This window comes from Danio rerio, chromosome 19, assembly GCF_049306965.1.
Source record: "Danio rerio strain Tuebingen ecotype United States chromosome 19, GRCz12tu, whole genome shotgun sequence".
NCBI classification, from domain to species: Eukaryota; Metazoa; Chordata; class Actinopteri; order Cypriniformes; family Danionidae; genus Danio; species Danio rerio.
The window spans coordinates 10,033,141-10,045,943 of NC_133194.1; the positions used below are offsets into that span (position 1 = coordinate 10,033,141).

Here is a 12,803-nt window from a genome sequence, read left to right on the forward strand (position 1 = left end):
CTTTAAATGCAGAGGTTAATTGGTGGCCAATTCATAACATAACACGAATATGAATGGTTCATACTAAGCTAAACAAAAACTGCTCCCGGCAAACGGCTGAATGGATTCAACAATGGTAAAATGGCTGTTTACCTAAAGAAGTGATGTGTTAAAGCATGCACACATTAAGTGGCTTTGGAGAAAAGCGCCTTCAAAATGACAAATAACATGTATTTGGGTGTAGGCTAATTGAAGGAATTACCAGAATGACCCGATTGCTCAAAGCAAATGGTGGGGCAAACTGAGGTCTCCATGGATTTTTACTGGAAGCAGCAGCGGCCGCCCATTAAAACCGAGCACAGGCGCAAACGCTCCGGATTGGTGGAGAACTCAACAGCGCACAAACAGACTGAGAGAGAGAAAGATCGCTGAACACCGGCGGATGAGAGAGGAGAAAGAAAGTGAGACAGAGAGGGAGAGAGCAGCAGAGTGAAAGAAAGACACGCAGAAACATGGAATCTAACACGGAGAAAACATTCGCGGACTTTTCTGGATCCTGGAAAATGAAAAGCTCCGAAAACTTCGAGGAGCTTTTGAAAGCGCTCGGTGAGTCTTAAAGAATCGTCATTATATCTAATTTTCAAACCCATTTATTTATGAATTATTCTGCTACTTAAATTTAGGATATTCAAAAAGTTGTCTTACATTATTAGATGAGAAATTGCAAATGATAAAGTTATTTTCATACACTGGAAACCAAATTATTCATTAGATTTAATCATTTCTTAATCGTTGCAAACAGTTTATAAGTGCTGAATTTAAGCAAACAAATTAAATTGTCATGTTCAACTTCATTTGTTTGTTTGAATTAAGCCAATATTTGCAACCACTCACCCAAAAAGTGTTCAGTCAATTCAATGAATTATTTTTTTCTCTGTTTGTTGTGAGTCTTTAAAAAAGAAGAAGTTTGCTTTAGATTGTTAAAAGAAATCTTTTTTTTTTTAAATCTGGGACAAAAAAACTGTTTATTAGCTATATATTTATTTTTAAAAATTAATTAAACTTTAAATTTTTTATCATCTGACAAGAAAATTAAGCCATGAACATCCTGAATGACTGCATGTGATGTCAGGATCTTTATTTATATATAATTTAAAAGAAACATCAATGGGAAGCTGCATGGAAAAAAGTTCTGCTTCATTTCCTCGTGGGATTGTGATTAGACTCACAGACCCTAATACAGGGCCCCTCGGCCAGCCGCTAGGCTCTGCAGACACACCGTCCCTCGACCCCAATTATTCACTCCAGGGCAAGTTCACTTAGATCAAGTTTGCTGGCGCCCCTAATTGAAACAAACGGGACAGTGAGTTCACTGTCTTGGCTTAATAGTTTAAAGGCTTACATTTCCCTGGGTGTTTTATGATTGCATAAATGTGTGACTGCAGTTTAAATTGTAAAGCATTCCAGTGCAGACTGGACACGCTCATTAAGAACAGGAAACTGAGCGAGGGAAAAGTTGCTTTGATTGTTGATCATGATGAATGAGCTTTTAATTTCATGTGTACATGTGTGTTCTACAGGTGTAAATGTCTTTCTTAGGAAGATTGCAGTTGCAGCAGCTTCCAAACCAGCAGTTGAGATCTCACAGCAGGGGGAGAGCCTGTCTGTTCAGACCTCCACCAGCGTTCGGACCACTCATGTGTCCTTCACGGTGGGCGAGTCCTTCAATGAGACTACGGTGGATGGACGACCATGCACAGTACGCCACAAATTCTCTCTATTAATTCAGCATTCAGAACTTTAGAATATTAAATATTTCTATTAGAATTATATAATACATTTTAATATTATAATTTATCTCTGTAAATTGCATTCCTCTGTTAGACTTTGCTGCAATTCTACAGTTATTTACTGCAAAAACACCCAGTAAAATACTACATTCATTTTTTACAGTTTACTACTGTAATATGCACTGGATTGTGGCTCATTTTAAAACTTTTACAGTAGCTATTAAGTATTATAAATTTGCGGTATTCTACTGTAATGAAAGTAATCAAGTACTGCTACTGTAATTGAAGAAAATTATGAGACAGTTGATGAAAATCTATGTTTAGAATTTATTTAATTCAACAGAAAATACTAAAAATAAAGGTTTTGTACTGCTAGTGTAAAACGTAAATAAATTACAGTAAAAGTACTGTAAAAATTGCCACACTGTAAAATTAAAATCTCTTAAAGGGGATTTTACCATAAAAAGAAGTTGTGGTAAAGCTATTTTACAGTAAAATGAAATTGCACTATAGGGCCCTGCTAATGTAAAACATATTTACATGTAAGTTACTATCAGTTGCTGTAACTGGCAACAGTAAATTACCGCAAAAATATAATAAAATGTCTAAAAGTGCACATAAGCATACAGCAGGAATAATGTACTCTCTCTAGCCAAAAAGAGTACTCAAATATTGTGTCGGACCACTTTTAGCCCTGATAACATTTTGCATTCATAAAGACAATGTTTTGATGACCTTAATGCCATGTCACAAAGTTAATTTCTATTCAGAGGTGCATTTTTGGCTTTAAATGCTGAGGTTAAGCTTAATTGATGCTTGATCTAGATAGGTTAATCTTCTGGTTGCTATTCGGGAATAGGGTCATGGGATACGTCTTCAAACATTGTTAAATAAGAACTGAAAAAACATACAAACTACATTGGTTTGGGTAAAAATAAACACATCTGTAGCATATTAATAGTCAGTGTTGGGGTAAAGTGTTGCAATCTTTTGTTAATTCTTTACAAAAATTACTAAATATGTTACTTAGTTAATGTTTTAGGAAATTAATACGTTATGGTACTTTTTTCATGTAAAATGTATTTGGCAGCATGGTGGCTCAGTGGACAGCACTGTCGCCTCACAGCTAGAAGGTCACTGGTTCAAATCCCGGCAGGGCCAGTTGGCATTTGTGTTTTGGCGTGGGTTTCCTCCAAGTCCTCAGTTTCTCCCACAATCCAAAGACGTGCTATAAGTGAATTAAATAAAATAAATTGGCTGTTGTGTATGAGTGTGTATGGGTGTTTCTTTTTAACTGTTTATTTTTATTTTTTATTTTTGTAAAAACATATTCACATTTAAGCTAGAAATACAGTAAGTAGCATGTTTCTACATCATATACAACAACACGTCTGCATTTTATGAAATTTCTCTTAACAAAGGGATAGGAAAACATCATTAAATAAATGTAAAAACAATGTAAATGGCTCGACGTTTTTAAAAGTAACTCGTTATTTTACAAGTTACATAAAAAGTAATCTGATTACATTTTTGCATTACTTGTAATGCGATACCAGACACTATTAATCCCTGCGACAAAGGGCTAGTCTCCTAAAGATTGCTTGAAATAAAATTACAATGTTTATTTTGCTAGCTCACACTGTTCTTCTTAAGTCGAATACTTAATCTGTGCCAGTTTTCTGGTAATCTTTAACATTTCTTCCATGTTAGGAGTGGCAGTCCTTCTGTTGACGTCAACCTGGGTTTCCAAAGCTCTCTTACCATTAATTTGCGATTTAGGGTTGGTTTACGTTTAAGGGAATGATGCGCAAAAGAAAGCCTCGCGCGCTTCTCAATATTTCGTTATATTTCAGTACGTCAACACACTGAAATAAAAGTCTCAGCAACTTCCGGTTCACGCGGACATTAACCATTAGCTTCTAAATACAAACAGTGACTGTTGTGGCCAGATGGTGTATTATTTGCACTATTTAAAAAGTTTCCTATTATAAAAAGAATCATAAAAATGTAGTATTGTTATTATTTTCTTATACTATTCTTTCACTTCTCAAACTTTACCTTTTTATAGACACAAACACTAATAATAACCTATTTAATTTCTCCTCAGAGTTTTCCGAAATGGGAAACGGACTGTAAAATCTCTTGCGAGCAGACGCTACAGAAGGGGGAGGGGCCTGAGACATCATGGACACGAGAACTGACCAATGATGGCCAGATGATTCTCGTAAGTACAACACTGAGTATTACAGCTAAATGAATATATCGATGTTGTTGACTCCTATTCATTATTGACGATGAGTGGATGTTCACATTCATTATAGTCACGCAGCTCACATTTAGGCCAATTACAGTTAACAAGTCCCTCACCGTCTGTCTTGGCAGTTCCTAATTGATATTTTGCAGCTTTCGCTAAGTTAAATAAGTTTTGCATGAATGAAAGACAGCGTTCTTTGAATTCAGAGAACAAGATGTGATCTGGTATGTGAATATTAAACATGTGTTGCGATGTTGAAAGCCTGTCGGATATCAATTGCAAATTGTCTAAGCAGTCGGATGGGAATGTTTATTTTTCAGACTATGAGAGCCGGAGATGTTGTCTGCACTCGGGTGTATGAACGAGATTGAAGGATCTGAGTCCACTCCATCTCAACTCAACTGTCATTTTGTGGAGGAAGAAAAAAATGCTAGTTTATTACTGCACAAATTCCCTGTCCTTTCACCCTTTTGTTTGACATATTAGGTTTGTAAGTCAGAGAAAGAAAGGTGTTTGAAGGATCAGACATTGTGGTAAGACTGTACAATAACAGTACATGAATAATGATGTACTAATATGTAAACCAAACATTGCTCTATTATGAACTAATGGTGAGTTTATGCATATGCTAATCATAAACTAAATTTGACTACAACATGAGTCATTTGTTAGTTCATTTTAAATGTATTATTTAACTCCTTAGTTTAAGCTAAACGCAACTTACATGAACTCATGACCTGCTAATGTATATTTATGCAATGACTTTACTTGAAGGGGCACATTATCATTAACTCATTCTTACTCAGGAACTCCTTTGTTTAAACTGTTCATTTTGGTGTACACAACACTACTGTTCTACTGTTTTTCAATGTAAACACACACTTGAGGGACGTACATGACATTGCGTTTAACACAAGAGTTCATGAGTTATTAAGAATGAGTTAATAATTATGTGCCCCTCCAAGTAAAGTCATGACAGAACTCTTTTTCTGTAGTTAAAGTTAGTTGAAGGGGCACATTATCATTAACTCATTCTTAACTACTCATGAACTCCCCTGTTTAAACTGTTCATTTTGATGTAAACAGAACACTTTTCTATTGTTTCTCAGTGTAAACACACACTTGACGGACATACAAGACTGTTACGTACAAACACAGGAGTTCATAAGTCATAAAGAATGAGTGAATAATTAAGTGCCCCTCCAAGTAAAGTCATGAAAGAATACTTTTTCTGTAGTTAAAGTTAATTGAAGGGGCACATCATCAATAACTCATTATTAACTACTCAAACCTCTTTGTCTTAAACGTTCATTTTGGTGTAGACAGAACACTTTCTATTGTTTCTCAATGTAAACACACACTTGATGGTTGCACATGACCGTAACATTTTAACAGAAGAGTTCACGAGTCCTTAATAAGTTCATGATAATGAACCTCTCCGAGTAAAGTCATGACATAAAGATACATTACCAGGTCATGAGTTCATGTAAGCTACATTTAGCTAAAATTGAAGTGTTGATTAATACATTCATTTACAAACATGAACTAACAATTAATTATAACCTAGGCTCATTTTGATTATGTACCTTGATATACATTTTTGGAGAGCACCAAATACATCCCAGGAGCTAAATTTTTTGCAGTTTTTGTTTTCGCGACTCCACCAGAGGCCGATGTGTACACTTTTTGAGATCTCAAATTTCTCTTGCGAGGGCCATTCGTGCCTGCTGTTCTCAAGAAAATCCCCCAGAGGCCGCTGTCGACTGACTGACTAACCAATCCCCCTATCCACTGTCAGGATTCTGCCACTCTGGTCTTGTTAATCCTTGTTTTAGTGGCAGAATCCAGACACTAGTCCTGTCATGTCTTGTGTTGTGTTGTGCTCGACTTGAGTTTTCACGGGTCGAGCACAGCTTTTGCAATTGTGTTTGTCTCTGTATGAGCGCCATTTGTGAGCACGCTTTGACCGTGCGCGTTCCCCCTTGATGCGGGCGCGTGAGGTCCGGACGTGTTTGCAATTGCGCGCTCTTGCCCGGGTGTTCGTTCTGCAGCGTAGTGTTTCATTCCTAGCGTCTCAGTCTAGTTGGTTTCGGTCGGCGCTGAGATGAAACATGCAAGCTGTGTGTGTGAGTGCACGGTGAGTGTTTTCATTCATCGTGTACTCGTGTCTCGCGTTCAGTCTTTTGCTGGTGTTGTGTTTAGAACGTGGTTCATGTTTACTTGAATGAGTTCTCTCATTGGCTGTGTGTTCTAGTCTCGTTTTATGTGAGCGGATGGCTTGTGTTGTCTCTTTGTGTCATGTGCTCTCCCGTCTATTGTCTAGTCCTACCCTCCTTGTTGACCCATTATTAGTTTATTAGATTCACCTGTTTGTGTTAATTTATTTTTGCTTATATTCTCCTCATGTCTGCTGTCCTGTGCCAGTTCGTCGTCGATTATTTCCCTGTCCTGTTGTGTCCAGCCCTGCCTTTTCCTGCCTGCCCAGTCAAGTTTGTTTTTTGCCTTTTAATTAATGTTTTCCCCCTCTGGTTAGTTTGTTTTGCCTCTTCTTGTTTTATTCTTATTTTACAATAAAGGATTTTGTCTGCAATTGGGTCCTCGCTCCTTTTCCCCAACCTCCGACCGTGACACCCACCCCCTTCCATAAACGATAGTGTTTTCAAAAGCACCGATTGACCCACATCCCTAAGCCCAACCGACATTGTTTTCAAAAGCAACCCAGAAGCCCTAGCCCTCACCGCAGCTTGATTTTTACCACATTTTCAGATTTTACCACATTCTCACCCAGTTATTTACTTGTTTGTTCACCAAATTCGAACCCTATCATTACGGTCAACTTCGCTCTGCTTCTCAAATCCTCCGACGTACATGGCGAGCCCCTGGAAAGCCGTCCACATGGAGGTAAGCAGTCAGCTGAATAGCACAAAAAGGAATGACATCATACCGCCCTGTAGCATTCGTTTTGAAAACGAAATGCAGACATACGCTCCTTTGATCTCGTGATTTCCAGAAATGTATATAGGGCTATGTTTTCAGAATGAGCCTAAGGTAGCTGTTATTCATTCATGAACTCAAAAGTTAGTTCATAATTAGCGCATGTCTTAATTCATTATTAGTTCTAAATGAAGTAATGTTTATTACATATTAGTATATAATTATTCATGTACTGTTATTGTACAGTGTTTCCCCAGTCGTACTTGTTTAAAGATGGAAGAATTTTGACGCATTATCTGAAAATTGTATTTATTGTTATTGTTTGTGCCTTTAATGTTGCAGTTTCATGTATATACCACAATGTGGCTTATCGATCAGAAATGTTTTTGGCAATAAAACTTTACACATGTAAACCCCTTATGATTGCTTTATTGTTATCATGTCTCCTGGATGTATAAATCTCTTTGACGTTGACCTCGGCTGCTCTTTTCCACTTAATGTTATGCCTCATTCCTTCACTTCAGAATGCTCTGTTCTCTCTTTCTGTCTCCCGATCCAACCACTTGCAGGTTCGAACAACACTATAAATTTGTATTTCATGAGAGCACATCAATTGGGCGATTCCCTGGCAAGGGTGATCAGGGGAAAGAGTATGGAAAGACTGAGCAAATGTTAGAAAAGAAAATAATTTCACATTTTTACGGTTACATTCCCACTGCACTTTCTCCCATCTGCTGCTAGTTATCTCATGAGGTCAGAGAGAATGTCTGTCATTCCTCATTCTCTTTCTTTTTGTCTTTCTACAGCCAGATCCTCAATCCAAACTTGCTTTTTAAAAAGGAAACCTAGGACACGCATCTAAACGTTGAACAAGTAATCAATGCAGAAAAGTTGAGGATTAAAATGCAAAGTAAAATGCTTTCTTCTACTCCTTCTGTCTTTCTCTTTGCCTTGGACAGAATTTATTCAGCGGTGGTGTGTTTTTTCAGTCTGCTGCCAATGATGAATTTTCCAGGTTTCCAGACAACAGAGCTCACAGTAGACTTATTCAGTGCACTTTTCATTTGAGTTCAAACGATTCTCAGTGGTCCTGTTAAGAGGTTTTTGCTCATATAACCTGTGAGCTCTGAAAGTGTGCATGTGCTGCTGTGTACAGAGGTTGACATTGAGTTTACATGCTTTTTGGAGGAGGTTGAGAAAGTTCATAAACTCTGCGTAATGATATTACAGACCATGACAACATTTTTGTGGTGTTTGTAAAAGCAAGAATCATTTACCACATATCAGCAACCCCACAAACATCCCTTAGAACACCCTTAAACCACCTACGAACCCTTTGTAACTAACCAGAAAACATTAAAATCCTCCAGCAATATTTATGAACACCCAAAACTATCTAGAAAAGACATAAAAACCACACCTACACCATTAATGACTATCTTGTAATGCTCTAGAAATCATCAAAGAGACATTTACAACTACAAACAACTAATCCAAAACACACTAAAGCCACCTAGAACCTCTTTGTAACTTATCAGAAAACATTACAATCCTCCAGCAATATTTAAGAATGCCCCAAAAACAATCTAGAAAAACAACCACACCTACACCTTTAATGACCAAAGAAGCCGATTGCTACAAACCATTTGAGTTAAAAAAAACTAATCTATATGAGTACTGTGAACTTACTCCATTTAGGTTGAAGTAATGAGGTATTTACAGGTTTTCTCAGTTGCTTTGGTGCGTTTCTCACAACACCCAGTGCATTTCTGCACAACAGTTAATGCATTTCTCAAAACAATTAGTGCAAAACCTAGCTGATAACCTGCAAAAGCGCGTCAAATGCTCAAAATGGATAGTTCATTCCTCAAAAGCAAGTATTCATGTCAATCAAAGAGTCAGTATCATCAAAATGAAAAGTGCTGACACCATTGTTTATGAACAAGATAGTCAAATGGCTTAGTCATCTTTTCATTATGAGTTTACTCTGGACATTTTTCAATGCAAAAAAAGTCAGATTTTTGGTGACACTTCCTGAAAATGCTCAAGACAGCACTGTATACTATTTGCACAGCCATATGAAAACTACAGTAAAGTTGGACATCACTGCATTAACTGAGTTATCAGAGTACAAGACACTAAATATGTGTGTTTCACATTTTTCCTGCATTTGCTCTTTACAATCCTAATTTATTTACAGCATTGTGCAAAAGATTAAACACACCCTTATTTACAACAAACATAAACTCCCTTCTGGGAGCTGTGCACAACTGTAAACAATATTGCTGTACATATTGGAACTGAACCTACAACACACACAGTTCTGTAAATCATTCATCAAATTGTTCAATTTTAAAGACATTTTCAGGAAAATAAAGTTTAATTATTTTTTTAATAAAGTTTGTTTGACCGATTTTGACATCTAGTTCAACAGTTTTGTTTGTAATGACTCAAGTAATGAAATGAGGACTATTAGTTTTATATATAATGACTATTCAGCATTTACAAGTTTAGTTAATTTTGACTGACATGACATGACAAATGATAATGTTATAAACAGCAGAGAGTTGTATGAAAGCAATTGATGCATGTCCAAAAGCATTTGCTGAAAGGAATGAAAAACTGCTACTAGGATGTGCACAAATGACTAATTGTTTTGAGAAATGCATGACCTGTTGTGCAAATGTAAATAGTGTTGTGAGAAATGCACCAAAGCGACTGAGAAAAACTGTAACAACTACAAACAACTAATCCAAAACACACTAAAGCCACCTAGAACCTCTTTGTAACTTATCAGAAAACATTACAATCTTCCAGCAATATTTAAGAATGCCCCAAAAACAATCTAGAAAAAAAACATAGCAACCACACCTACACCTTTAATGACCAAAGAAACCAATTGCTACAAACCATTTGAGTTAAAAAACTAATCTATATGAGTACTGTGAACTTACTCCATTTAGGTTGAAGTAATGAGGTATTTAATTAACTCATTACCTTCAACACTGAGCTCAAAACTCTTTTCAAATGAGTAGATTTAACTTTCAGGCAATTTTGAGTTAACCACTTATTTCATTTGATAAAGTTGACTGCTGGATTTTAAAGTGTAGCTATCATATTAGATATGACAAATATATGTGGAAATGTAGTCAATGCACATTTATTCAATTCAATTTAATTCAGCTTTATTTGTATAGCGCTTTTACAATGTAGATTGTGTCAAAGCAGCTTCACATAAATGGTCATAGCAATAGTGTAGTTCAGTTTTTAGTGTTTAAGTTCAGTTCAGTTCAGTTTAGCTCAGTTCAGTGTGATTTAATCATTACTGAGAGTTCAAACACTGAAGAGCAAATTCATCGTATGCGTAGCTCTACCAATCCTGAACCATGCGAGGCAGTGGCAACAGCGGAGAGGGAAAAAAAACTTCACCTGATGGGAGTGAAGAAAAAAAACCTTGAGAGAAACCAGACTCAGTTGGGCACGACCATTTTAATTTCTCCGCTGGTCAAAAGTCTTGTGCAGAGCTTCAGTCACCGCGGTGGAGGCTGGAAGATGGCCTCAGCGAAGACTCGTCTGTCCCTGGAGCGTCGCTGGAATCAGACTCATGTTCTCCACTCCCCCATGACCATCAGCGCAGCAGCAGCTCAGGATATGGCCTGGTCCCGGATATGGAAACCTTGGGATCATCTCGTCGCTGGTCTTGGATCCAATCAGTGACTCCGCATAATCTGAGGACTTCGGGATGAGTACCCTCAGGTGAAATAGAGAATAAAGAGAATAATTAGCGTAGCTGCTGTTCATAGTGTATATAAGCAAGATGAAGAAGCCTGTGTGGATGAATACATTTGTGTGAGACATGTTGCTCAGCATTAACTTTTACGCATTCCATGTGTCTGTTTGGGCTTCTTGACTCAATTTACAATTCCGCGATTGTGCCAAAATGCTTTCAGACTTGCACATATTATTCATATCCGCTGTGACGCCTGGTGTGTTCACCGCTCACCTCGTTAACAAGATTAATAATGCAAAAACTCTAGAACCGGGTCATCAAGTCGTCATTATGTATTTAGTTTTTGCCTCATGTGGCTTAAGGCCGTTGTGGTGGTGGTATGCACCAAATGAGGCCCAGATCCTGATTTCTGGCCCTCTTTAATTGACACCATACTGTTGCGAAACAGGGGCAAAACCCACAAACCCACACGCGGTCCACTGAAGCTCCCTCCATCCCTGCTAGTTCCCTTGGCAACTCACCAGTGTGGGCTTCATGTCAGCTCATTCCACAGGCGATGATGTCATGGGGCCACGCTTTGCTTGATTGGCTGAGGAATGTTGCGGTTTCAAAGGAGAGCAGAAGGACACGCCCATTCAGAGAAGAGAAGGAGAAGATGGTTTAGGGAATTAGCACTGTCACTTTAGTATAACCTCCTTCTGAACTCAGAAATAAAGAGCATATTGTTTCTCCAGTAAGTTCGCAGTCCTGTTTACCACCACACTGTCATGCTCACTGATAAATGCACTGTACTTTACTGGAAGCTTGCACACCAAGATCAGACATTCAAATAATTTAATCCAGGAGTCTTTCTGTCTCAAAGCAAACTGGGGGATTTTTAAATTTCTATTCAGTGTTTAACATCCACATCTGGTCAAGTTAGAGTGCTGCTTTGTTTTTGGAGCATGTCATATAGCTACCTCCAACAGAAGAAGATCTACGATCAGAGATAGCAACATCCACACACAGTGAGATTAAGCATTTATAAATTGATCTGAATGTGTAGCCTATATGGAGCAAATTAAACAGGTTTATGAGAAGATACACAGGAGGGTCAATGTGTGTGGGTCTGGGTGAGGGGTTGTTTGTGTTTTGAGGTATCATATGACTGACTCTCTGCCCTCCTGTCATCCATGTGAACTCACATGACTTGAGAATTTCAAGCCTTCAGCAATCTTCCCTCTGTGACAACTTGCCCCGTTGCCCCATTTATGTTTCACTGAGAAAGTGACGTCGTTTACGTTTTCGAGGAAACAGTGACGACCAGTGGTTTAAAGGGGTACTGGAAACACTAGATAGATAGATAGATAGATAGATAGATAGATAGATAGATAGATAGATAGATAGATAGATAGATAGATAGATAGATAGATAGATAGATAGATAGATAGATAGATAGATAGATAGATAGATAGATAGGCGAAGTTACAGAACAGACAGACAGATAGCCTATCTATCTATCTATCTATCTATCTATCTATCTATCTATCTATCTATCTATCTATCTATCTATCCGTCTGTCTGTAATTATATCTATCTATCTATCTATCTATCTATCTATCTATCTATCTATCTATCTATCTATCTATCTATCTATCTATCTATCTATCTATCAAGTTACAGAACAGACAGACAGACAGATAGATAGATAGATAGATAGATAGATAGATAGATAGATAGATAGATAGATAGATAGATAGATAGATAGAATTACAGACAGACAGACAGACAGACAGACAGACAGACAGACAGACAGACAGACAGACAGACAGACAGACGGACAGATTGATTGTTTTTCTTTTCAAAAACATTTCCCCTTCAGCAACATGATAGCGCTTTCTCATTGGCTCTTCCCCGTCATGTGACACGAGTATTTCCCTGGCGCTATTCTGCCAGGTTGCCATGTCGGCCCATTCACTATAAGCATTGTTGGGAATGCTTTTCACAGAGTCACTTTTAAATACAGACACTTGCATTCAACGATTATAACAATTATATTATTTCTAGTAAATATTTACATTTTACATGGTTTAAAAAACGAAATAAACACCAATTAACTGTTCTAGAACGAATCAAT

At 37.5% G+C, this 12,803-nt stretch overlaps 1 protein-coding gene across 2 annotated transcripts; it reads left to right on the plus strand.

Annotated features, from left to right (window-relative positions):
- The first annotated feature begins 373 nt into the window (after positions 1-373).
- On the plus strand, positions 374-7,370 carry crabp2b (cellular retinoic acid binding protein 2, b). 2 transcript variants are annotated; one of them, XR_012394559.1, is made up of 5 exons: positions 424-585; positions 1,560-1,738; positions 3,877-3,993; positions 4,344-4,738; positions 5,497-7,370. XR_012394559.1 is itself a non-coding variant. In NM_001320394.1 (4 exons), the coding sequence occupies exons 1-4, from the start codon at positions 492-494 to the stop codon at positions 4,392-4,394; spliced, it is 441 nt and encodes a 146-aa protein (NP_001307323.1). In that variant the 5' UTR covers positions 374-491; the 3' UTR covers positions 4,395-4,737. The 2 variants fall into 2 exon arrangements, 1 of the variants encoding a protein (NP_001307323.1); NM_001320394.1 differs by lacking the exon at positions 5,497-7,370 and having other exon boundaries at positions 374-585; positions 4,344-4,737.
- Positions 7,371-12,803: the final 5,433 nt, after the last annotated feature.

Bases quoted from the DNA above. Each gene is read 5' to 3' on its own strand.
- crabp2b (NM_001320394.1), top strand. From the start codon at position 492: ATGGAATCTAACACGGAGAAAACATTCGCGGACTTTTCTGGATCCTGG. The intron at 586-1,559 runs GTGAGTCTTAAA...TGTGTTCTACAG, and splicing joins GGAGCTTTTGAAAGCGCTCG to GTGTAAATGTCTTTCTTAGG. The intron at 1,739-3,876 runs GTACGCCACAAA...ATTTCTCCTCAG, and splicing joins TGGATGGACGACCATGCACA to AGTTTTCCGAAATGGGAAAC.